This window comes from Agelaius tricolor, unplaced genomic scaffold, assembly GCF_023055355.1.
Source record: "Agelaius tricolor isolate 1412-34295 unplaced genomic scaffold, bAgeTri1.0.p SCAF_5, whole genome shotgun sequence".
NCBI lineage: Eukaryota > Metazoa > Chordata > Aves > Passeriformes > Icteridae > Agelaius > Agelaius tricolor.
In genome coordinates this window covers 10237940-10263295 of record NW_027269265.1, presented here as the reverse complement: position 1 = coordinate 10263295, position 25356 = coordinate 10237940, and the positions used below count along the sequence as shown (strand labels likewise).

At 39.4% G+C, this 25356-nt stretch overlaps 1 protein-coding gene across 10 annotated transcripts in view; it reads left to right on the top strand.

The window, feature by feature from the left end:
• The first annotated feature begins 2923 nt into the window (after positions 1 to 2923).
• KLC1 (kinesin light chain 1) overlaps positions 2924 to 25356 on the top strand; it is a 45525-nt gene continuing 23092 nt past the window's right edge. For 3 of the 10 annotated variants that reach the window (XM_071426343.1, XM_071426341.1, XM_071426339.1), the window contains exons 1-3: positions 2924 to 3268; positions 19950 to 20211; positions 23367 to 23597. In XM_071426343.1, coding sequence (XP_071282444.1) covers positions 19951 to 20211; positions 23367 to 23597 — 492 coding nt within the window. In that variant the 5' untranslated portion in view covers positions 2924 to 3268; position 19950. The remainder of the gene's footprint in view (positions 3269 to 19949; positions 20212 to 23366; positions 23598 to 25356) is intronic. The other 7 variants (XM_071426342.1, XM_071426345.1, XM_071426344.1 and 4 more) reach the window with 4 other exon arrangements.

Genomic DNA, 25356 nt, shown 5'->3' with positions numbered 1-25356 from the left:
TGCACTCAGAAGTCTGCAGAAAACCACGGTGACCTTGCTGGCAACAGGCAAAGGATCATAGGAGCCACCATGCTTGGAGGTGTTTAACCAAGGTCTAGTTGACATGGTGGTGTTAGGCCATAGGTTGGACTTGATGATCTCAGAGATCTTTTCCAACCTAATTGATTCTGTGATTCTGTAATGTACTAGAGACAACATGTCTCGATAATTTAATCAAAAAATCAGGGCATGCAGCATAACTAGTTCCTGAAGAGAAAATGGAAATGTGGGCAGTGAATAGTTTTTACTTCTAGATGAACCTGGATAATTCTCATGTAGATGAGACAGGAAAAACAAGATCCAAATGAAGAGGAACTCTTTGGATATTTCAGGTCAGGCAGTAGCTTGAGGAAAAATCATCTTCGCCAAGTCCCTCCTGTGTCTAACTTCTGCTGTGTGCCATAAACAGAGAGGAGTAACACTGCACTATAGCTCCATTGAGCTAATCAACCTTCCTGCAGGAGGGAGCTTATAGTGTGTGCTGTTTATGTGGGAAATTGCCAGGATGCAAATACTTGATTAGCCAGCATATTATGAATCAGGGTCATAGCTGGAGTAGTTGCTTTGTTCAGAGATGCTCACATCCCTGGGGTGAGCAGCTAATTGCAGGAAATCTTTTAAAGCAAATGTGTGATAGGAAGAAAGCAATGAATATTGTTTATTCAAAAGGCAGGAGTGGTTCCTTTGAATCAGTTCTCTTGCATAATTATGTAATTAGGGCATGTTCTATTTTTAATTAAATCTCTTGAATATTCATGAGAATACTCTGAACCTGTGAACCAATTGGCATAACTCTTTAAAATGTACTTTGTGTAAAGGAATGCCCTTCAATCTTTTTTCCCCTTTCATATTACTGTGCAAAGAGATATTTCACATTGCTATAATTGGGTTGTATTGCCTGTCAAAACTAGAATGTGGTTAATTAAATCATTAATATAAAATTGCCAGAGAAAAGTTTTAAATGGAGATGAAGAACACAAGAAACTGCTGCTTGGAAATATTTGTATCAAAATTGGGTTTTGCTGGACAGCTTGATGTGTGTAAGATATCAACCAGAGAGAGGAATTCACTAAGTATACTTTATTTCCCTCAACTTTTCAAATCCAGCAATGATTCTCTGTATTTACAGTCTGAAGACTATCCATGTTCCCCTAACTTTGCTTTGTTTCTTGTGACTCTTCCTGTTCTTCTGCCTCTTTGACAACAACATCAGCTTTGATTCCTCTTCTGACTTCCTGCTTATTCTTAGGAGCCTTGCTTTGTCACCCAACTCTTGTTCTCACATCTGCTATTCTGTAGACTTGCTCAGCATTGTACATGAGGGCAAACATACATAAGCTCTGCTTTCCTTGAATATTTTAAATATTACCACTTAGGTGAGGCTGCATATTTTCATTTACCACTATACCTCTGTTCTTCTATTAGGTTATGATTCATACCCTGTACATACTGCAGGGACTAAATGATCATTGCAGGTCTCCTCCAACTGAACATTCTATTCTATTCTATTCTATTCTATTCTATTCTATTCTATTCTATGTGGAGCCCAGGTGATAATCAATAAAACAATCACAATATAATAGGTTGTCACCAATCCCTGATGATTTACAATGTACATTTTACTGCTTTGCTATATTTGATGTTTTGGGGTTTTGGTTTTTTTGAGGTTTTTGTTGTGGTTGTTTTTGTTTTGTTTTGTTTTTTAAACTGTTCTTTTTAATATTTTTTTTTTCTATCTTATACCTCAATTCCTTCCATCTTTCCTTTCTGGGCTTAAATTCTACCTAGTGGAACATAACACAAAGAAAATACTGTGGCTGTTCCTTCCTCTCTAGAGAGAGTGGGAATGAAATTGGAAGCTGCAAAGAAATAGTTCTTGTGACAAGTGTCACTGAGTTCTCAAGAAAGTCTTACTTTTCATGTGTAAACCTGCGTAAGAGCAGGGATCTTTCACTTACTTCCATGCAGAACAAAGACAAGGGCATTGAAATATATTAGCAACACACACTGAGCTCTGTGTGGGGCCCCAACCTTCAACACAGAACTCATCCTTCAGCCCATTTCTCTGTGACTTGCTCCATGAGCCACTGCACACTGCAGAGATTTTCAAGCGCATTTCATGAAGTCATGGTTGGAAGAGACCTTCACGATTATCCAGCCCAACCCTCCACCCAGCACTGCCCCTGTAACCCCATAACCACTGAACCCCATTGCCCAGGGCCACATCCCGGTGCCTCTCGAGCATCTCCGAGGTGGTGGCTCCACCACCTCCCTGGGAAACCTATTCCAGGGAGTGATGTGGTTCCTCCTGAGCCTCCTCTTCTTGAAACTAAACCAACTCAGGTCCCTCAGCCATTCCTCATAGGAGACATTTTCTAGACCTTTCACAAGCTGTGCTGCCCTTTGTGGGACACATTCCAGCACCTCCACGTCCTTTTTAAAGGGAGTTGAAGATTTTCCCAGAGTCATCCAACTGAGATGGGGGCATCAGTTTCACAAGTTCTACAGTCACCATAACCCTGAACTTCCTTCCACTACAGGAGGTGAAACCAGCGCCAGGAGCATCAGCAGGGGAGCCCCCTTGGCGTGGAACCGCCCCAGTGTCACCGAGGGCGCCCTGAGGAACCGCCGGGATCTGCTCTCCGCTGACATCCACTTGAGGCGGACGAGGCAAATCTTAGCAGGGTTTAGCGTGGCCGGCACCGGCAGCCTCGGGGATGCACCTGAAGCCCTGAGCTCCCTCAGAGCATCCCGCCAGGCACTGCCCGCTCCCGGGGAGGGCTGACGCCATGACGGGGGGCGGTGGGGGAGAAGGGCGCGCGGGCGCTTGTGGGAGAAGGGGGGGCGCCGCCATGTCAGGCGGGGCGGGAGGGAAGGAGGGAGGGGAGCGCGGGGCGGGACAGGGGCGGCGGCCGCAGCCGCAGCAGCAGCAGCCGGGGCGGTGGTGGCGGCTGCCGGCAGCTGTCAGCGCCCGCTCCGCCGGCGCCGACCACCGCGGCCCTGCCAGCGCCTTGCGGGAAGCGCTGGGTCCGCCGTGGTGCTGACTCGCTTCTTCCTCGCCTTCCCTCCCTCTCTCCGGTCCTCTCTCCCCCCCAAAAACCCTTTTCCTTCCTCCCTTTCGCCCGCCCATCGCTGACATCCTCCTCCGGCCGCCTCCCCGCCCCGGGCTGCGCGGCCCCCGCCGCCCCAGCGAGCGCTGCGCACATCGCCCGAGCTGCAGCACCGAGCGGTGAGCGGGGGGAGCCGGCCGGGCCGGGGCCGGCGGGCCGGGACCCGGGGCGTGTGTGTTTGGCTGTGGGTGCGTGGGGTGTTCAGCTCCTCTCCCTTCTCATCCGCCGCTGCGCAAACAACAAAAGGCTGCGCGGGCCGGCCGGTCCCCCCGCAGCGCCGCCGCTGACAGCCGGCCCCGTCCTTTCCGCGCCCAGGGCGGGGTGGCTTTTTGGGGAGGCTTTTTTGGGCGTTTTGTCAGTTGCGCTCGGCGCTCGGCTGCGGGCAGGGGTACGTGCCTCGGGATGGGGATCGGCTGGGCTTTGTCCCCGTTTCCTCTGCCGGCTCCCCCCGGTGCTGCGGCGGGCGCCGCCCTGGGAGGGAGCGGGCAGAGAGGGCTGGGGAGGCTCCGGCCTGCGGCTCCGGGCGTGCGGCGCTTTGTCTGCGCTCCCCCGGCGCCGGGGCTGCGCCGCTGCCAGGGCGGAACTGCTGGTGGAAGGCGAGGCGAGGACAGGTCTGCTTTGGGCTTTGTACATAGTGACCGGATTTATACATTGTAGGTCACCTGCCGGGCTGTAGTCCGAGGCGATTCGTAGACTTAGGTCTTGCCTGGATTTCTGCACCTCCAAAATAAGGAAAGCATTGGTTAGAAACACGTTATTCTAGCAAAAAATACATAATTGATTTAATTGATAACTAATTGTACCTTTGAAGCAGAGATTGATTAGAAGGACACTTTAAAACCTTACTTATTTTGCTTTGGTCTTTCTGATATTTCTAAGTAACAAGATGCCAGATTTGTAGATCTGCATAGCAGTTGTACGTAATCAGAATAAGGAAACTTCTTGACACTTTATTGAATTCTATGTTCTAGACATATTGAAGCACATTTTAATTGCCAAGATGGTATCACTTAGTATAATACTCTTGTGTGCCTTTTGAAGGTGGCTAAACCAGTGATGGTGCTCTTAAACATTTTGGTGGTTTTTTTTTTGTTTTAGTGATTTCTATTAGTGGATATGATGTAAAAGTAATATCAGTACTTAAGATACTGGCCATGAAGTCAGAATACAGACTCAGAAAACAAAACTGGCTAGGAAAAAGCAAAAGTCTATTTCTATAGTTTACTTTGAACAGCAAAATTATGAGCCAGTGTCATTCATATAGCATGCTTTCATGTTTACACATAAAAATACAAGAAATTAAAACAGTTAAAATTCATTTTTAGCTGTCCTGTGCTAGACAAAAGGTTTAACAACAATTGCTCTGCAAAGCAATTGTCTCTTTCACTTCCACTTTTGCATTTGCTCATCACTTAAATAGGAAACTTATGTACAAAGGGTGTCCATTGGAAGCTAAAGAGGAATTGTTGAGGTTTTAGATAGCTTAGCATTTTGATTTAAAAAAGTCCAACAAAACTGAAAGCAGCACCTTTTAGAATGCACTGTTGATTTAAAACTCTTTTGGAAAATAGCTTTATTTTAATTGGGTATGAATTCCAAAGCTTCAGCGAAACATGATAGAGGATGTTATAACCCCAGGATTACAGATACAATTGGAAGTTACACATTCAGCATTTACTGGCAGCAGAGAGAAAGCTGATCCATCTGGTGAGGCTGAGCAGAAGACCTTGTAAGTCACTTGCACAATTATTTTTATGACCACATGGTTTGGGAGGACCTTTTCCATGAAATTAGAACAGCTATGGAGAACTCTGGCAATTCCATTTAGGGAGACATTTCACATAGTGGAGAAGCATGTGGGTAAAGGCAGGGAATTTAAATTGTCCATTCCTGAAACTTGCTCACCAATGCAGTATCACTTCTGCATCATGTTGCAGTTAAAGTTTGGCAACCTTCATGTTTCTGAAGGATGAGGATGGAGCTGGACAGTTCCAGTAATCAGAAGTTCTAACAGCAATTTGAGCATGGATTCTCTTTACTTGCTACCATATATAACTAAAAAAGAGTATAAGGTTACCCCCCAAAGGTCCTGTGAAGTAGCTTCATGAATTGTTTGTCAAATTCCTATGATATGGTTAGTAATGCCTTATTAATGGAAATTGATTCTTTTAAAAGGTCTGTGTTTGACAACAGAGGACTTACATACATAATTTGAAATTAAATATGCAGGAGTCAATCTGAATGTTTTTGACATAGAACAAAATACACTGTACAGACATTTAAGGCATATAAGGACAATTGCTGCTTCCTGTGTTTATGCAGAACTTGCCATGCTCATGTCAGAAGCCTCTCACTCATGTGCTGCTCATACAGTACACATATCTCTCTCTCTGTATCTTTTTGTGTATGCACACATACCTACATATGTCTCTTATTTAATTGGGAATTTGGGGAAGTACTGTAGCCTTATATTCAGCTCTGAATCCATTTAATGCAGCTTCTGTTTCTCTTAAAATGTGGGCTTGTGCAGTTACTCTTTCATCTCTTCTTCTGTTTGACTTCTCTGGCAGACGTGCAATTGAATTTACTCTGGGATTAATAGCATCTCTCCACTTGCATAGCTCATGATTATTTTAAAACTCGATTCAGTGTACAAATACTTGTAAAATAAAGTTTTTATAAGAGGAGTAAAAAATACAGAAATCTAGGTAAATTCATAAATAAGCAAAGTGTACTCTGTTTACAAAGTAAAATGTATTCAGTGTTGAAGAGCAGAGTTGCAGATAGTGATGGGAGCAAGCATGCTAGGTCTAGTTAAATTAACATTTTTTGTAGTCAGTAAGCCTCCAGGGTGTTGTTCAGTATGACACAACTGTTGTAAAAATGGACCACTTCCTTCACCATTTCAATAAAGTGGGTAGCCACAGGCTTTCTCTTAATTCAGCCTTCATAATATTTCATGTTTCCAAAGTATTTCTAATTGTTTTACAAGAACACAGTATTTACCTTGACCAAAGTTTAGAAAAACATTTCTTTCCAATGTTAACTCTGATTTTCCTTCAAGCAAAAGCATGACAAACATAATGTCTAAAATGCATTTGTTGTACCCAAGTACCAGCCAGAGACACCTTGTTCACTCTAAAAAGATTCCTGTTTGACTTCAAAGTAGAACTAGTTGTAGCAGTTACCCTGAGTCAGAGTCAGCTTCAGGTGTTCTTGAGGTAATAAAGTCTTCCCAGTGTTTGATTTAGTGAAACATTTTCCTTTCTGAAAGTAGGATGTAGAAGGAAGTGTGGTTCCTTTGAAAATTACTAAATAAATGCCTGACCAGAGAAAGGTGCCCTTTTTGTGACTTGGATTTGCTCAGATATTTGTTGTCGTTGTCTTCCGGGATTTAAATTGGGCACTTCGTTATGGATTAGAGCCAGAGTTGCAGATGCTTTCAGTGATACAGGAATTACTTCCAGAGGGTTCTATGTGAGGTGTTTGGTAGTCACCAGGCATGAGATGACCCTATACATGGGGCTTTTTGTGCTAGACAATTAACATACTTAATAATAAGAGGCCATAATGAAAGGGCATGCATGAGGGCTGAAGGTTGTAGGTATACTTCTAGTACCCATAATATATTTGGGAATGTGAACAAAGGATGAACACTAAAGCACAGTTAACATTAGAGATGCTAATTTCTTTAAATGTGTAAAGACAGTCTCTGATAGTTGACAGTTTCTTCAGATTCAGTCAGCTAAGAAAACAGATGCAGGTAATAGTATCCATGTGTTGATTTAATCACTGTTTGTTTCTTTGAATCCAGTTTATCTCCCAGGGATGCTGCTTTTTAACTGCAGTAAGAAACAATCTTTACTCTGGAAGCTGTGTTTTGGCATTTGGCATGTATGTAGAATTAAAATGAGTTTAGTTTGTCAAATAGTTATTGTTGGTCATGTTTCTTGCTGAAAATGAGGAATATGGGCTCATGCCATCTTATATTTCCAATATGCTTTCCCTCTGTTGTCTGCTTAAATGGACATATTTTGTACATAGTTTCTCAGTATCAAGTCTTCCTTACAAGTGAAAGCACTAAAATATCTTTTGTGGGTACACTTAAAAGTGAGCAGTTTCATATTTTGATTATTTTGTAAATACCCACCATAAACCCAGTTCATCATGTTTAGATTTTCTTTCTAGGACTATGTCAGAAACCTAGCTGATTTTATTAAGTTTTAGAGTGACTAGAACAAAGGATATCACCAATCTAGTGGGTAGCACTGGCTTCTTTACATATCTGTAGGGTTGGGGTGGTGGCTAGTTATATTACATTTACTATGGGATGTACCCCAGCAAACCATTTCAAAAGTTAACACTGCACATCTTACTGTTCAAGAAATGTCTGACATAAAGCAACTTTTTGATACTACTTGAAAAGTTATATCTACAAGTTAGTCTTTTTAAATGACAATACATATATTTTTCAGTATTACCAGATAAATTATTATCTTCATTCTTATCTGTGTTTGTATGTAGTAATGTTAATGTTAATATTTTGTTAATGTTAACAAAAAATTAAGATTACTGGCAGTGTGGTGTGGTTTGAGCTTGTGAGCCATTCCTCAGTGCAGAGGGTGGTGGTTGAAGCTTTGTAAAGGATTGCAGTAACTGCATTCCTGCGCTGTATCTTGAGTTTGTTCCTTCCAGTGACAGTAGCTGAATGATTTGCAAACCATGTCATTATAGATTAGGGACTGGCAGGGAGGAGCAGGGTGTGTGTTGGTGTGGTTCTGCTGCTTTCTTTTTGTTTTTCTAAATAGAATATTGTCTTAAGATTTAGTGCTTTTATGGATGTTCCTTTATCAAACAATGTCAGCCTGAATAACGTGGGAAAGGCACAGTTTCATCTTTGTCTTCTGGCTTGAGCAGCTTCCATTTCAGAGGCTGCTGTTACTCTGTCATCCCTCCTGTCTTTGCCATGAGTGGATTTTAGTATATCCCCACCTTTAATATTTCATTTGTTCATGTGCTTAAACTGGATGTTCCACCCTGCTCTCCCCCAGCTCCCAGTCACATTTAGTGTGTATTTAAAGGGAGGAGGGTTGATGGAAGAAGTGGATTCATCTCTCCCTCACAGTGGCAGAGTGCAGTCAGATTAATCCAACTAGTGGGATGGTAATATGTGAGGACACAGGGGAAGTTATAGTTTTGAGCTAGGAGGGGCATTACAACCTCCTATAATGTTTCTGTTGACAGAATAGGAATATATAATTGATCTCTAAGGATGTAGATGAAATGTTCTTCAATCTCAGTGCTGGTTTATGTAGTTCCACAGTCCTGCTGCTTGTTCCCTTGTCCTTGTTTCATCAACACAGCTTGCTGCATGGCAGCCTGGGGAAATAAGTGTATTTTGGTTGGCCTGAACCTTTTTTCTTTTCTGTACCCTCACTTCTGACAGTAAAATAATCTAGCAAAAGGCACATACCTTTATTTTGATTTATTATGGACAGGGATGTGAATGAATTGTGTGGCTGGATGAGGAGCACTGCCAGGTTAGGATGGCTAGCCATAGCCTTGGTGAGTGAAAGAGTGCTCAGGGTCAGGTGTTTGCAGGAAGCCAGGCCAGATGATTCAGTCTCTAAATTCCTCTGGACATAGAAGGCAATAACGTGTGGAAAATAAAAGAATGTGCTGAACTTTATATTTACCATTTCCTTGGATGTAGTGGCCCAATTCAGCATAGTAGCATTCACTATAAGGAATATTACTGTATTGAAACATGGAGGGGTGCAGAAGTCCTGATGATTGGCAGTGTGTTAGCTTGCATGATAGTGACCTAGAGGTATAAGGGAATGAATCCCCAGAAAGACATGTTAGTTTTGAGGAATGTTGTATTTTGGGAAGATTAGATGTGGGAACCTGAGGACTATGGCTGTGGTAAGGCAGAATTGTGTTTAACAGAGAGAATGTAATAAAACTGCTTAATAAGATTCTGGTCTGGGAGCATTCTGGAACACAAGATACTGGTCCTTGGTAGGCACTCCCAAGTGCTTAGGAAATCATACAGAGATGATATGTAATGTTTTCTTATGGTATAGACAGGTGTCATAGCCAGATGCCCTAATTTTTTAAAGAATTTGTTATCCATTCTATACCTTTTGAAAAAGACAAGAGGCACCACAGGGTGACTTTGTCTCAGAGTCTCAGTAATTTGCTGTTACTTAAATACATCTTTCCATTGTTCAGAAAATAGATAAAGGCAGATTAATGAGTCAATTACTTTGCTTTTAAGTACTTTTTATTCAATTAGTATCAATTTCTCTCCCTGGAGTTTTAAGAAAAAAAATCATATTCTGCATGTTGATTTTAGCCCACACTTAAAATATTGCTGTTGGAATACATTGTTTAACTAAAGAAAAATATCTTGGGTTTGGAATTTGTGCTGAATGCAGGTGGGCAGCAAAGATGCACAACCCGTTTTTGAAGGCAGCAGTTGGTGGGATTTGAATTATAGTGACTGCCTGTACTTTGTGTGGCCATTGAATCTTGATCCACACCCATTTGTTAGGATAACAAATAGCTTGAAAACATGCTTGCTGACTTCTGTTTTTTCTTTTCCTTTTTTGTATTGCAGCCTGTAGTGTGGCTGCACATGGAGCGGTGCTTGCGAGCGCATGATACGGTGCTTTTAATGGCCTGCTTGTTTTAGGAGGCCACTGTTCTGCCATCCTCGGGAGGGGCATGCTTTCAAAACAGATTAGCCAAGTGAGATGGTTTAAAAAACAGTATTCAAATGAAACTTTTAGCTTCTGTGTTTATTTTCCAGTTAGTGTGCTCTTGTTCTGTGTCAGCCCTCCAGAAGAGCGGTGTCCTGCAGCAGGGTCGGGGGAGCTGTCACACGAGTGATGTGACCACAGGGAGGGTTTCAGGAGTCCCAAAGGGACACTCTGTGCCCAGCACTAGCTAAGGTAAATCAGGAATGTGAAAGATCACTAGAGAAGGGGTTGGAACTATGGTTTGGTCCTCAGGTATGAGTGCACAGAATGTTAAGGTGCCTTTGTGAAGTGTTGTGTTAGGGCCTGCTCTATTGCTCAGCACCTCCTGACCCAGGAGAGTTCAGAACATCAGAATGAGGCCTCCAGATTATGGAGTACTCAACAAGGAAATTATTTCCAACCTTACAGCTAAGTCAGCTTTCTGCAGTTGTAGGTAAGAATCAGTGAGTGAGTGATATGCAGTTGTTTTTCTAGATGGTTGTATCATTTGCTGTCCTTTCTATGAACTTAAATATGTAAGGTAAAAAAAATTCTCATAACTGGTAGTTGCCATTGAAAGTATTGGTTTTAATGTAATATTGAATGGGTTAGCATTGATTCTTTCTCAATATTAAGGATTATGCCTGAACAGTTTAATTGTGAAACTTTTTCTGTCTTTTTGCATTTCTTTTTTTAATTATTGAAGGATAAGCAGGAGGAAGATACTTCCCCTAAAGCTTGAAGAGACACTGCACAGTTTGTGCATCTTAATGTGAACTATTAAATAGTTTCAAACCCGATGTAAGGATTTGTTAAACCTAAAGGCTGCTGTGTGCTGAAACACTGTTAGTGCATGTTCCTTTTATGCCTGCAGAAGAAACAGCTTTTTTTTCTTGTTTCAGTCCTAATAACCCTTTTCTTCAATGTCATCAAGCATGTAAGAGCATTGTAGTCAATACTCACAGCAAATTGTCTGCAGAGCTTCCCACATGGATCCAGTGATATGAGGCAAGCTGTGGCCTTCTCTGCCCTTCCTGAATGCATTTTCCAGATCTTTATGGGTATGCTATAAAAAGTAGATTTGGTTAAGATAATAGAATTGATGTTAGCAAGTGGAAGCTGATAGCATTTCTAATGTATTCTGGAAGACTGATTTGATGGGAACATTCCTGTACTTCTACTTAAGTGCTGTTTAGAGATTAGATAAATAGATAACATAAATGGATGCTTACTTTGATTAGTCAATAAAGCAGTTCTTGTCCAAAAATAACAATGCAAAATGAAAGAACTAGAGTTAAGCTGAAAAAATGTTTTGTCTACACTATTGAAAACTTCAAATTGCAAGACAGGTAGCTTTTGATGTTGCTGTAGTTCCTCTTATGTTGTGTGCCCTAACCCTATTCCAATCTCAAAATCTCTCACACCAGCAAGAACCAGCCTTATCAAAACATTTATCAAAATTCATTGACGACCTGTTTGCACAAGGTGGCCAGTCCATGAAGAGCCAAGTGCTATTTTCACACAAAAATCAATGCAGGTTCTTGGAATATTGAGGGGAAAAACTGTGTAATTTGATAGTGATGATGGATCTGTTACTCAGACTTTCTTGACAGTATTTATTTTAAAATACAGTCAAAATTTCCTTTCAATCCACTTAAAGTAGATAATTTAGGAAGCATGTCCTTGTAACTACAAAATACTAAACTACAAGACAGTTTTTGAACAATTAGCCTAGATTTCTCCTGATGGATCTTTGATTCTTGTGACAAGACTTTTTAATAATTAAAGGTAATTATAACTACTCTTTAAGTTGTTACACCTCTGCCTTCTGATTCATGTAAGTAAGCTTATTCTGTCTTTATGTAACTGCTCTTGATACAGTCATGATCTTTTGGTTAAAGTGATCCAGTGAGGTGGGCTTTGTTGTCACATCTCACAGGAGAAGGCAAATCTCCTGTGGCCTAAACTGGTATGTTGTGTCAGTGTTTTAGGGAGGGAAAAAAACCTCTCCTTTCTCAACATCCACTGGTGGCTGCCTGAAAGTGTTTTATTAGTGCTCACAGAAGCTGAGGAAGTGCTGGCTTTGCAGGAGACCAACAGACGCTGCTTCTGTTGACACAACAGTGGTACAGAAGGGAGGCAACTCCCTTGCTCCAAGGGGTAGGAGACTTGGAGGTTTGCAGTCTGCCTGCCTTCAGAGATTCCATGGACATAACTAAAATTAAAAAAAAATTTCAGCATTAGATTTCACCCAATACTGCCCAACAGCAGAAGAGGATTGTGTTCAGTTTTATTATTCTGGAAGAGAATGGAGTTTGGATCTTGCCACAGGGTTGTTTCAGATTTTGAGTAAGGAAGTTATGTACCACCAGCATGTAACAGATGATAGCAGCCTTGATTAACAAAAAGTTTCTAAGCTGTCCCTTGTTGAAAGTCTGGCTTTTAGTGTAGCTCCTCTGGACTCCTGACTGGCTCTGTGGAACTGCCTTAGACACACATGCCTGTCAGATTGCTTTTGCACTTGTTTCAGCTTTGCCAAAGAGTAATCTTTGATGTGATACCAAGTGCATAGAAGGGTCTTAATATCCATCCTAGCTTCATTTGAAATCTGAGGTATAGGAAGGGCTTGGGAATGTGTACAGAGAATGAATTTTTCTCTTACATGCTTATAATACATCCAGACCAACTGTAGTATCTAACACTTTTCAGAGAATCTACAGTGATTTTAGGATATGTTGCTAGTCTGTGTTTCAATCACTGTATTTTTAGGTCTTTGGAAAGGTAAAATGCAGTTGATGAGATGTGCAAAAAAGAGGGTACTTCGCCTTGATTCCTTCCACACAAATAATTGGAATGGGTGTAATAATGTGTAAAGGGCAGTCACATCATCTGAGGGTCTCTGTCTGCTGCAGTCTGTGAACAGGAAAAGCAAAATGGGATTGGCCTGCAGCGTTATGGAATTCCAGATATGTTTGAGTCTAAAAGAGATTTTGGAATTAGATGGGCAGGTCATCTGGACTGTCTGCAGTTAAAAGGATACAGATTTGCTGTATCATGATAATTGAAATGCTAGCTAGTAGCCAGTGTTTATTCAGTGCAGCACGGTCAAGGGATTGACACCATAATCTTTTCTTTAAGAGGGAGAATAATCCGTGTAGTTAAAGAAAGCTTTTATGTCACTGAATACTTTTACACTGTATACAGATTTTGAACTGTTAACTAGTTCAGCAGGAAATAATACATTTCATGAAAATAATTTGCTTGCTACAGAAGGAAGAAGGCTGAGGACTGAAATAACTCTCAAGACATTTTTGCCAGCTGTCTTTGAAATGTGCAAAAGTATTTTTTTCAAACTAGTATTAAATTTGTTACCTTTAAGAATCCAGGTATGATTGCTAAGAAAGTGTTCATTAGTGTTGAAGTAGTGTGCTATAGAAATCTAAATCAAAGGACTCTGCAGCAGAGCAAATCTTCTAGCTTGTACTTTCTCAGCAGTGCAAATCATCTTAGCTTGTGCTTTCTCTAAGAGAATTGTCAGCTTCACCCTTGGTAAGGGTTTTATAGGAGCTATTTTTGCTATCATCTCTTTTTTTTAGCAAATATGTTTTGTTAGTCTGAGTTTCTCTGTAATAATTTTTTCATTTTCCAAAGAATCTGAAGATTTCCCCTGAAAGGTATGATTTTTAAATTTTTTAATAGCTGGCCCCAACATTAAAACATTGAAAGATTTATCAAGGTAGATGTGCAGTGGCTGTGTTCTTCAGCTAAACAAGTACATAATCCTCTTCACTTAAACATAGTTTAATGCAGTGCAAGGGCTTTGGTGGCCATTGAGGTTTTCAGAGGCTGGCAGTGTTTTTCAGAGGTGGATGCTGCTGGGATGCAGGGGTAGAACGTGAGGCCACCACAGCCTCTTCCCACTGCTGCCATGTGGAGAGTAGGCTGCTCCTGGCAGTCATTAGAGAAAAGCAGCAGCCTTGTTGGAGATGTGGAGATTTCTGCCAGTATTCAAGGGTTGTTTTTGTTTTACTCCTTTTAGTCAATCTGTCCTTTGCTTAATTTTAGTGTCCTGTGCATTTCTTCAGAAACCTCTGGGCTTGCCTTTAGAAATGCCAAAATTTTGCAAAGATTGAGTGTTTGTCCAGTTTACTTACCAACACAGACATTTTATGATGTTAAGACTGTAGGTGACAGTCCAGATGTGATTCTGAGCTTTTCTTGGGATATGTGACCTTGACATTAAAGAACCACAAATGCCTTTTTTACAGGACATTTATTTACTTAGCATACCTTCACTTTAAACCAAGTGGTAGGGCAGACTTCTGCATTCAGGGCTAGCTCTGAATTGAAGGCTGGCAGGAGGAGCACAGCAAGATATTTTAAATTCAAATGCTTACTATCTGGTAATTGATAGAAAAAGTGGCTCCCCTTGGGGAGGGGGAGTTTCTCTGTAGCTTAATGCTGGTTGCTAGGTTGTGTGCAACTCCATCCTCTTACCTGCTTCTGGTCAGTGATTTACAGCCTCCAGAATGTGCTGCTAATTGTCCTCACGGAGTTATTTTTATTTTTAAGGCAGCTCGTGTACCTGTGTGTTAAATGCTGAAGGTGCTTTCTGAGCTCAGGCATTTGGAAAGCCGAGGCAGTGCAGAAGTGCAGCAGTGTTCTGTTTATAGAACTGGGTCAGCCAGTGTGCCTTAAGTCTGACCTCCACCAGGACACTGCTTGCAGGTGCAGTTCCAGATTTTCTATTTTATGCAGATTCAAATATAGATGATGGGAAGAGTGATGACTAGCACTGGCAGGGAAGCTGCAGTCCTGAATATGTCAAGAGGGAAAAGCTACATTCCTCTGGGAGTTTAGGGGTCATGTAATGGAACTAAATTCCTGACTATAAGGGATCATTTTAAGTAAAAGGAAGGCAAATCAGACCAAAAAGGAAAGATTATAAATATTCCTTATGGGAATATGACTTGTGACAGCAGAAATAGTCTCACAGGTAAAGAGAAATTTAACATCTTAAATTTGAAAAAAACAACAGATAATCATTGTTCTTTCAGACTTGGAGATTCTGACCGAAAGCCATAACAGCAGTTTAGTCCAAATCGCTGTTTGTTATGTGAGTGCTTTTACAAACACCTTTCTCAGCCTATGAAAGGCATCCATGAGTGATTCATCCTTGTCACTTGCGCTGTTGCTGAGCTGCCTGCAGGAGGGGTGCGGCTGATGCAGTGCTTGACACGCTGCTCAGTCCTTCCCAAACTGTTTTTCATCTCTTGCCTTTGTTGCTTAGTTTTTGTGCTTGGAACAGCCTGTAATGTTTTGATGGTTGTTTGAGAAGGCAGTTTTCCACATTAGGAAGATTAGCAGTTAAAGCAGCCTGTAGTATTTGAAGATGATGCCTTCCATGATGTAATGAGACGTGTTCTTGCTCTGAGCAGGGAATTAATGACTTGTAATTTGCAGCTCATACAAAATTGAAGCAAGTACGCGGCAGATGTAGGATGCTGAACCTTGCCATTTAATTAGGAGGAACTAAGAGTGAAATTAGGGTTAAAAGCCTTGAATAGACTGATTATTGTTAGGAAACTGTGAACTGTTAAGTTCCTATTAGAGATACAAAAAGCTCAAATTAGTTTAACTTTTCTCTGTAACTTCGTGGAATTTGCAGTGCATGTGGGTGACAGAGCCCCTAGGTATGGCTTGAGCCAATCTTGCAGCAGCTTTTACTGTTGGGAAGATGATTTACTCTTTTTTATATGCAAACACATTATTTGAATTATTTGAAAATGAATGAACACATTCATTTTCAGCTCTGTACATTCAGAGAAAAAGTTTAGGGAGAATTTCACTTGACAAAGCAGTTTAGACTTGGAGGGTTTTATAATTTATTTAAAATTATATTTTGCAATAATTGTGATCATATGCTAAGTACATTAAAATTTTATCTTCCAAGCTTTTAGTACTTGAAACTCATTAATTAATAAAAATATCAATACAGAGAGGGGCGTCCTTAGGGATTCAGACCAAGGAAGAAAAATTAGACTGGTTTTATTTATTTGTTTTTAGGATCCATGCTAATCTTTAGTCAAGGAAAAAAAATTCTTGTGGGTTTTTAGAATGAAATTCTTCCTTGGTAAGTTTTCTTATGCAAAGAGGGATTCATACATGTTTTGGCACAAGAATATTTTGAAGTGAACTGCAGGAAAGCAACTCTTCTTTAAAAGCAGCTGGGTAGGAAAAGCTCTGTAAGAGATCTTTAAATGTGAGCTGGAGAGTTTAGTAGCTGGCTGTGATATGTGTATGTATGTGGAAGAATTTAGGCAGAAATCTGTCATGTCAGCATTACTAGTGTAGTTGGTTTGAAAGTTTTATGAATAACAAAATACTGAAACTGATTAAAGATAGCAGCCACTTAAGTTGTTTGTATATGATGAGATTATCCCAGTGGTTACAGACTGAAAGGCTTGGCTTTGCTTGCCTTGTGCTTTCTTTGGTTCAGACTCTTACTATTCTCAGTCAATTTCTTTGTTTTGAGCTTATGTTACAAAATGTTGTGGAAACCTCTTTTTATGTTGATCTGTCAAAATTACTAATTTTTGTGCGTTCCAAGGCTGTGACTTGATTTTTCTAGAAGTTGGAAAGCATTAAGTGGCTTTTGGACTTCAGCATAGTCAATATCATCACAAAGAAAGGAGGAGGATAATATTCAAGATCTACACAGACACATACTTAATATAATAGGTAAATTTCTTAAGCCAGCTAGTGAGTCTGTAACTCTGACTGCATTGCATATTTTTTTTCCTCATCCAGAATTCTGTTTTATAAACCTTTGTACATCTTAATTCTTTGATTTGTTTTCGATTGTAAACTGAGCTAAAAACTAGTATTTGAATCAGTATTTGAATTCCTGCCCAGGTAAAATTTGCAGTGCAGTGGAGTGCAGGACAAAACTTACAGGAGCTTGAGAAGCCTTTGCCTACACCATTTTTTTCCTGTAGGGAAAACGTATAGGAAGAAAGAGTTAACATTTTTTGAGAAGTGACAATAGGCTGGCTAGGTTTTGTCTCCTTTCCTCTTTATACATCCTGCATACAAACTTCATTTGTTTGCTTCCTGTGTGGCATTTGCTGCCTCAGGATATTCAAATCTAATTTACAGAATTACAGAATATGCTGAGTTGGAAGGGACTCACAGGGATCGTTGAATCCATGTCCTTGCCCTTTACAAAACCTTCCCCAGTTATATGATTATGTATTCAAATATGGGCTTGATTGGTGAACAGGCAATGATCTTTTGTAAAATACATTTTAGAAGAATCATGATAGCACCACACCTTCACTTACTGCCCTTAAAGGCTATTAGATATTTATCCATAAATTTTACTCCTGCAAGGAGTCAGATTTGATAGCAGGACAAATTATATGTTTGTTTTCCTCCTGTTTTCTAAATTATTCTCCCAAGCACAATCTATAAAACTCTGAACACCAACAGACAACCCTCAAAACTTATCCCAAAAGATTTATTCCTTTCCTGTCAGTGGGAGAGATTGGGATTCTAACAGTGACATTCTAACAGAGGAGACTTGAGAGTCCCAAGGACCTTCATGTCAGTCTGTCTTGATGCAGCTTTTGGCTTGGCTCCAGCTCCAGCAGATCCCTTGTGCTGGTAGTGCAGAAGCAATGAAAGCTTTTAGCTACATTTGAGTTGGAATGAGGCAGCTAAAAAGCCTGGCACACTGGATTGAGACAGGAGGAATGTATTCATAAAGCAGGTCTGCTGCTGGGATGGTTTTAGTGTGGTTTTGCCCCATCATGTTTAAACCTGCTTCTCCTCTCTTCAAAAGCTGCTGTGCTGGCTTGGCCATCCTTAGTTGCAGCTTCAATGTATTCAGCCAGTGCTATGGGCCTTTTAATTTATCTGTTAATTTATGAGTGTTAATTTATCTGTATTCATCACTTAGAATTAATTTTATTTCTACTGAAGTGTTTAAAATGTGTAATTTTTTAAAGACAGTGTCTGTGTGTGCATTACATATATGCATGCAAACATCTGCTTTTCATTTTGCTGTAAAATGACAATATTGAGGTATGCAGAAGGAATTGCTGCTATCTCTGTTCACAAAAGATACACAGATAATCACTTCATTAGATGTCTCTGCTGGTTTTACTTCTTTATAATCAAAGGTTCAGTTCTGTGCATGCAGGATGGAAATTGTTAATTGAGGCTGTGAAAGTGTGCCAAGGCTAATTAGGCTTGTGTGCTGAAGTTAGTATAATCCATAACAAATTCCTATATGACTGTGTGTTAGAAGCATTCATTTGCAAATTTGGTCCACATTCAATTACAGTTCATTTTTCTACACAACTTTGGAGAGTCTATACTTTAAAACTGTCTTTTTAAGCATTCTGGGTCATAGTTTTCAGGTTAGGAATGGGAAATGTGTAAATATCATTCTCCTCATCAGATCTTCATGGGTTAATTTCTTATGCCATGCTAGATTTGTTGCTTTATACAGATTTATATGTTTTATATTGATTTATTTGTGAATATGAAGTTACTGTATTAAATCTGGGTAAAACCAAGTTCACACTTCCCCAAATTCTGTGTTTTCAGATTATTACAAAAAAATCCTACTGTCATCTACAGCTTTGGTTTGGTAGCAAGTGGCTCTGCCTTTTGGGTATTGTATTGCAAGACATCATCACAGAGAGGGTAATTTGAGCACATATAAACAGAAAGAGCAGCCTTTTATTTTTAATATAATACAAAAGCATAAGAGCACATCCTTTGGCTGTTGTCATGTGCATGTACATGTCTTCTTACAGCAGTTTTAATTCAAGATTTCAGTGGTTCTAATTATTTTTGAGTTCTCCTAAAATTAGACTAGCTTTTTTAGTACAAAGTTTTAATACAGTTTTAATTCATGTTAAATGTTAGTTTGCCAGTGCTTACCTAGGTGTCTTCACATAGATGGGATAATTTATTGCTTTTGAAAAATGTTTCCTATTTTATTCTAATTTATACTTCCTGGTTCATGCAAAGATTTAAGTAGCTGAGCTATAGAGGAGTAATTTCTCAAGTCTTTCTTTTCATTCTAGAACATTTTTCTGAGTGACATTTAAAAAGGGTCAAATGGTTTGTGTGTCTTCTGTTTACATTTTTACATTGTTAAGCTTGTTTGTCAGTTCAGGAACAGCATGTGTGATAATTAGAGAATCTGAGTTTCTAAGCTTTTTTGGGTCTTCATTTGCATTTGGTAGAGGTGTTGACAAACATCCAGAAATTTACTATCTTTAGTGTAATATGCATTAGATACTGATAAAATAGCACAGTGAAATGTTTCTTGCTGCAAGGGTTGTACTATACAAACTATTTTTTCTGGCATGAGACAGGTGTTCCATCTTCATCAAAACAGCTGCATCTAGACCTGTAGGCAATTGAATATCTATGTGTTTAGAGTTAAAATAATGAATGAAAGTTGTCCTGGGGGTAGTTGTGATGTTCAAAATACATAGTGGTAAGAGCTTTTGTAGTCCTTGGGAAAGGATGAGGCTGGTGTTACCTTTTTGCAGGAGAAAGATGCCTTTTCTCATGACTGACTGATGAACTCTTTCAGAAGGCTACATGATATTTCTTCAGATTCTTCAAGCTCCATTTTGTGGGGGTTTTTTTTAGAGAACTACAGATCAGTGGCATCTGCAAATAGCTATATTTATTATAGTGTGTATTTTATACACCACCTACTTTGCTTTTTCACAAACCAGAATCCTGGAGGTGCAGCCCTGTTCCTCAGTAGTTGCTACAAATTCTAATACCACGTCATAGTCTGTGTTTCATTATATGTTGTTTTTTGGTTTATCAATGAGTGTTAATATTAAATCTGGAAATAGAAACTGGGGAAGTTGACACTGTTCAAACTCAGGACATGAAACATTGTAAAAATTGTGCACAAATATAATTGTATTCTGAATATACGTTTCAGACTTTATTCACTTATATACTTATATGCTTATTTTATTTTTCCTTTTGTACTAACTAGCATATTCTTCCATTTCAGAATGTATGAAAACATGTCCACAATGGTGTATTTAAAGGAAGAGAAGTTGGAGAAGCTTACTCAAGATGAAATAATTGCCAAAACTAAGCAAGTGATTAATGGACTAGAGGCACTGAAGAATGAACACAATTCAATTTTACAGAGCTTACTTGAAACTTTGAAATGTTTGAAGAAAGATGATGAAACTAATCTGGTTGAAGAAAAATCAAACATGATTCGAAAGTCACTGGAAATGCTGGAGCTTGGCCTTAGTGAAGCACAGGTAAAGTTGTGGTAAAAATGAAGCATTTCAGACATTTCTCCCCAGATATTAGTAATATGCTGGGGCATTTATATTATTCTTGGATATAATGGACAAAAGCTGCTGTAATTAATAGAGGTAGTTGCTGTACATCATGCTGTGTTACAGAACTAATTATGGGGTTAGTGTTAAAGCACTGAAACTCATGACTGGGCTCCACTTGGCATCAGTAATATTCCACTTGACATCACTGGCATTCAGTCTAAACATTTTCTGTTTAGACTTTCCACATCAGGCATCAGGCAGGTAATGTTGGAGCAGCTCAAGAACTGAGCAGTAGCATTTTAGCTCTAAAAGATGGCATAGAAAGGTCTCAAAAAACCACACATATAATGAATGTATTTGCTCCAGCTTTTGAGCTTTGGTGTAGCCTTAAATTCATATTTATATTCCCTTGACTCAGATTTTTTATAGTAGCACATTATGCTTTTAGAGCTTAAGTATCTCTAATGTTTATTGAACATTTTACTAAACCAAAATTGAAACTGAAAGCATTTTAAAGTTTAAGACTTGAGTACAGAATCTGAACAACTTTGACTGATGCATTAAAGAGAGGACTGAGCTAATTTCTATGGACTCTTAGTTGATGAAGATACCATCTGCAGAAAATAAGTGAAAAGTTGTATGTTTATTGGGTTGTCAGGACTATATTTATGATATTTTGTACTAAATCAAAAACCTGAAATGATGTGATATGACAGTCATCCCTGTAAAATAGGAGAGTGTTTGCAAATGAGTTGAAAATGCCAGTGAGTTAGTTCTACATTAATAGGCTCTCTGTTGGTCTGTAACTGTGCTCAGACTTCTCTTCTGGACTGAGCTATTATTGTGTGCTGATCTGGAAGTTGTGTGCATTGGATCATGGTGAATTGAGGCTGAGAGAATGAAATGTGGGTTATCAGACAGGGGAACATAGAAGCCCTGGACAAACTGTCAGGCCTTAGTGTATATATTGTATATTCTTTGATGCCTTGTATAGAAGGAAAATGCTAGAAGATATGTGGAGTCAAATTGCAATAGTTGAGTTACCTTTAATGGTTGTTTGTAGAAGATGTGCAAGTGAATGAGTAACTTCTGTGTAGTATTAGGACTCTGAGAAGCCAGTTCTGAATTTTACTCTATCAGGAGCCTCAGTTGCAGATGTTCTGCCTTGTTTGCCTCCCATGGTACTTTGTGAACTGTAGTGGTGAGGAGCCAAGAAGTCTGCATTTGCTGCCTTTGTTAGGGAGCCAATTACACTTCAAACTGCTGCTCTCAGACCTGATAAGGCTACTCTTCCTGAATGCTTTGAGTTGTAACAATGTAGCATTTTTTTTAAAATTTTTAAATTTAAGATATGGAAATAGATGGTTTTTGTGGCATGCATGTAGGTCTGCTGATGTGTTATTTCCATGAAAATGAAGCTAACTTTGCTAAAGAAATAATCAGTCTTTTCTTTCAGTTAATTCTAGTGAGTAAGACAACAAAATATTTTAGTTTGCCATTGCAGCTTCTTCAGTGTTTGAATACGTTGACCCTATTATCACAATTTTCCTAAATATGCTTTCTCATTATATAAATGCCACTGTTTGAATTGACCAAATAATTAAAAATGTTAGAACAATTTCTAATATGTAATTAGATAGGTGCTGAAGTCTGGAGTTTCAGACTGGTTTTAGAAATTATACCTGGAGTTTTCCTTACTGCTATAGGAAAAATTAGTTTCTAAAGGCTTAATGAATATTTTGACACTGGAAATTTCAGCTAAAATCACCATCTGTTTCACATGAAATACTTAGTTGAAAACCACTTAAAGATTACTTTGTTTTAAAAAAACCCATGAACTTGAGGAGATGAAATACTGGTAACTTGGGGATGTCTAACAGATCTGAAAGATTTGTACTCACACCAGTGGTCCATTCTGGCAAGGTGTGCATCCTGGGACTGCTGCCAGCTGTTCTACATGTGTCAGTGGGAGATTGCATAAACAGTGAAGGGAAAATATCTTCTGCTGGTAGTGTTTGGCTTTCACTTAATAAGCTCCCTTTTCATTTAACTTTGCTCAGCAAAAAAAACCCCAGTCCAAGTAAGCTGCTTTTATGGGTGTTCTATTTTTTGCCCTTAATGTGACTGTGTTTGAAAGTCTGCACACTCCAGCTTATGGTTAGTAGTATAAAATGCATCTATAAATTGTGTGTTCAGTTGCACATGCAGATCTCAGTCAAATATCCCTTTGAAGTGTTACCATTATGCTGAGGTGTTCATCTTTAGGAGCTATAAGCATGTATACAAATCCCTTTTTTGTGTGGAAGGTGCTAAATTAGAACTCTGTGTTAGTTCTTAGGTTATCTTTGTGATCCTGCAAGTTGAATGTATTACTGCTCCATTTTATGTTAGTGGAACAAAGATTTCCAGTTCAGTAATCTAGTTCAAAATTTTAATGTATTTTAAGATTATATTTAATGTTCAGGAAATTCTGCAACAATTTTAACTTCTGATAGCATCATGGAAAACAATTATTTAGTAAAGAGTTCCTCTAGGTTGGGACCCCAGCAAGGGAAGGACAGGGACCTGTTGGAGCAAGTCCAGAGGAGGCACAGGATGACAACTGGGGCTGGAGACAGGCTGAGAGAGGTGGAGAAGAGAAGGCTGCAGGGAAATCTTACAGCCCCTTTCAGGGGGTTACAAGAGAGCTGAAGAGGGACTTTGAAAAGTCATGTAGTGATGGGACAAGGCAGAATGGCTTCAAACTGAAAGAAAGTAGGTTTAGGCTGGATTTAGGAAGAAATTCTTCCCTGTGAGGGTGGTGAGGTAGGGGAACATGTGCCCTCTCCCTGGAAGTGTTCAAGGCCAGGTTGGATGGGGCTTTGAGCAACCTGATCTAGTGGAAAGGTGTCCCTGCCCATGGCAGGGGCCTGGAAGGAGGTGATCTCAGAGGCCCCTTCCAGCCCAAATCATTGTAAATGGTAAAAAGGTTTAGAGGACAAGAGAAATAAGTCTAAATCTAAAATGAAGAGAAATAGGAATGTTTACCAGATTTCACAGCTCACACAGGTTTAAATAATGAAAGCCTTGTATGTTATGAACAGGACTGCATTCTAGGGGAAGCATGCCATGTGACACATTCTGCTTTTCAGGTAATGATGGCTTTGTCAAATCACTTAAATGCAGTGGAATCAGAGAAGCAGAAACTGCGGGCTCAGGTTCGCCGGCTGTGCCAGGAGAATCAGTGGCTGCGGGATGAACTGGCCAATACACAGCAGAAACTGCAGAAGAGTGAGCAGTCTGTGGCTCAGCTGGAGGAGGAAAAGAAACATCTAGAATTCATGAATCAATTAAAAAAATATGATGATGATATTTCACCATCAGTAAGTATCTCCATGGTAAAATAGTAAAAGCACCTTACATTTATGTGTGTTGTAATCTGCCTGTTTAACAAGAAATAACAGATACATTTTATTTGTCCCTTAGATGTATTTGTCATTAAAATACTACCTTGTACTAGTGTCACATAGTTTGCAGAATGATTCTGAGAGCTCATTCTTATTTTAAGAGAGTATATATTTTACTGTCTGCAGATAATAAAATACATGAGGAACGGAATCAATAAATACTCATTTAGTAGCTTTAAAATGTGAAGAACTGGACCAAAGCAAAAATCTCACTTCTATAAACTTAGCAGTAAAAATAAGTGAGAAATCTCAGCTGTGAGACATTTTACATGCCTAGAGGACTTGGCTTATTTTGACTGCAGGAAAAATACTTAATTTTTGTCTTGTGAAATCACTGTATAGCTTTTGTATCTGTTGAGAATTTACACAAGGATAAGATGTTACTGAATCCCCTTTCAGGACCATCTGCCAGACACTGTGATCATCTGCATGTATACAAGCCCATTGTGTTACATATTCTTAGATTCAGAGAGAAAATGGACACAACTTTAATTTACTGAAGGAACTTGCAACTTAAAGAGGCTTCTGATTTATTTGCCATTAATTTTATAATTTTATTTTGCTTCCTTAGGTTAGGTGGCACTGTAGAGAAGGATCTAATTTTGTGTGTTCAGATCTTCTCAGTGGTGTCTTGAAAACTGCAGTTTTTCATAACTAATTACTTCTGCAATTTAAATGGTTGCAGATGGATGTGATTTAGTCATGCTTAACTGACTGCTTGACTAATCCTTTTTAAAATATTGTATGTGGTGAGAGTTGTTTTGGTCAATTGCACCTGGAATTTTTCAGTGCTGTTCCGTGACTTGGTATTTTAGATGGATTTGCTAGTGAAGCCTGTTCAGAAAAGGGGCAGAGGAGGGAATATTGGGATTGTGATGTGCTGTATTGTCAGACTGTACTCTGCAGATGAATTAAGTAGCTCCATCATTTGAAGTTTAATTAACAAATAGAGTCCAAGTAAGCCAAGCATCTTTATAGTTTTGCTAACCATATGGACAGTCTCTGTTTCTAGCCTTTGAAATAGTTGTATAGACTCAGTATGAGGTTGGAATCAACACTTAAAATTATGAGCATTTATCTGATATGTAGTCCCATCAATTTGCTGGTTTTACAGTGCCCTTGCTCTGCCATCACTGAATTTGAATGCCAGCAGCAGTTGGCTTTTTCTCATCTGTGGAAAAAGGTGTTGAATGGAGAGCCAGAAAAATGTGTTCTGCCTCTGAGTTTTCTCCTTACTGAGCTCATCCTTTCTGAGAACTTCAACTGTTTATATTGTGTAGGCTCAACATTTAGGAAACAGGACTAAGGGATGATCTGTGTGATCATTTTATATTTGAAATGATCTTTGGATGCTTGAAATCATTTTAAACTGATGGATTGTGTAGAAATTAATATGGTTCCAGATGGAGACTATAAGAAATGAACTTCCTTTCTAGTGTTCTTGTTTTGTTTTTTGATTTTTGAACCTTCCAGATTATAATTGCAAAGTCTAATTATTTGTACAGAAGTTGAGTACTCGGAAATTGAGGTCTCCTAATTCCTCTCCCTTGCCCAGCTATAACTGGGTTTATGACTAAGAAAGGTACCATGGACAGTTCTGTACTGAGCAGTGCTTACTCTTCAGTGGGTACTTTCATGAGACCTAGTGCCTCTGTGAGAATGGCAAATGTGTTCT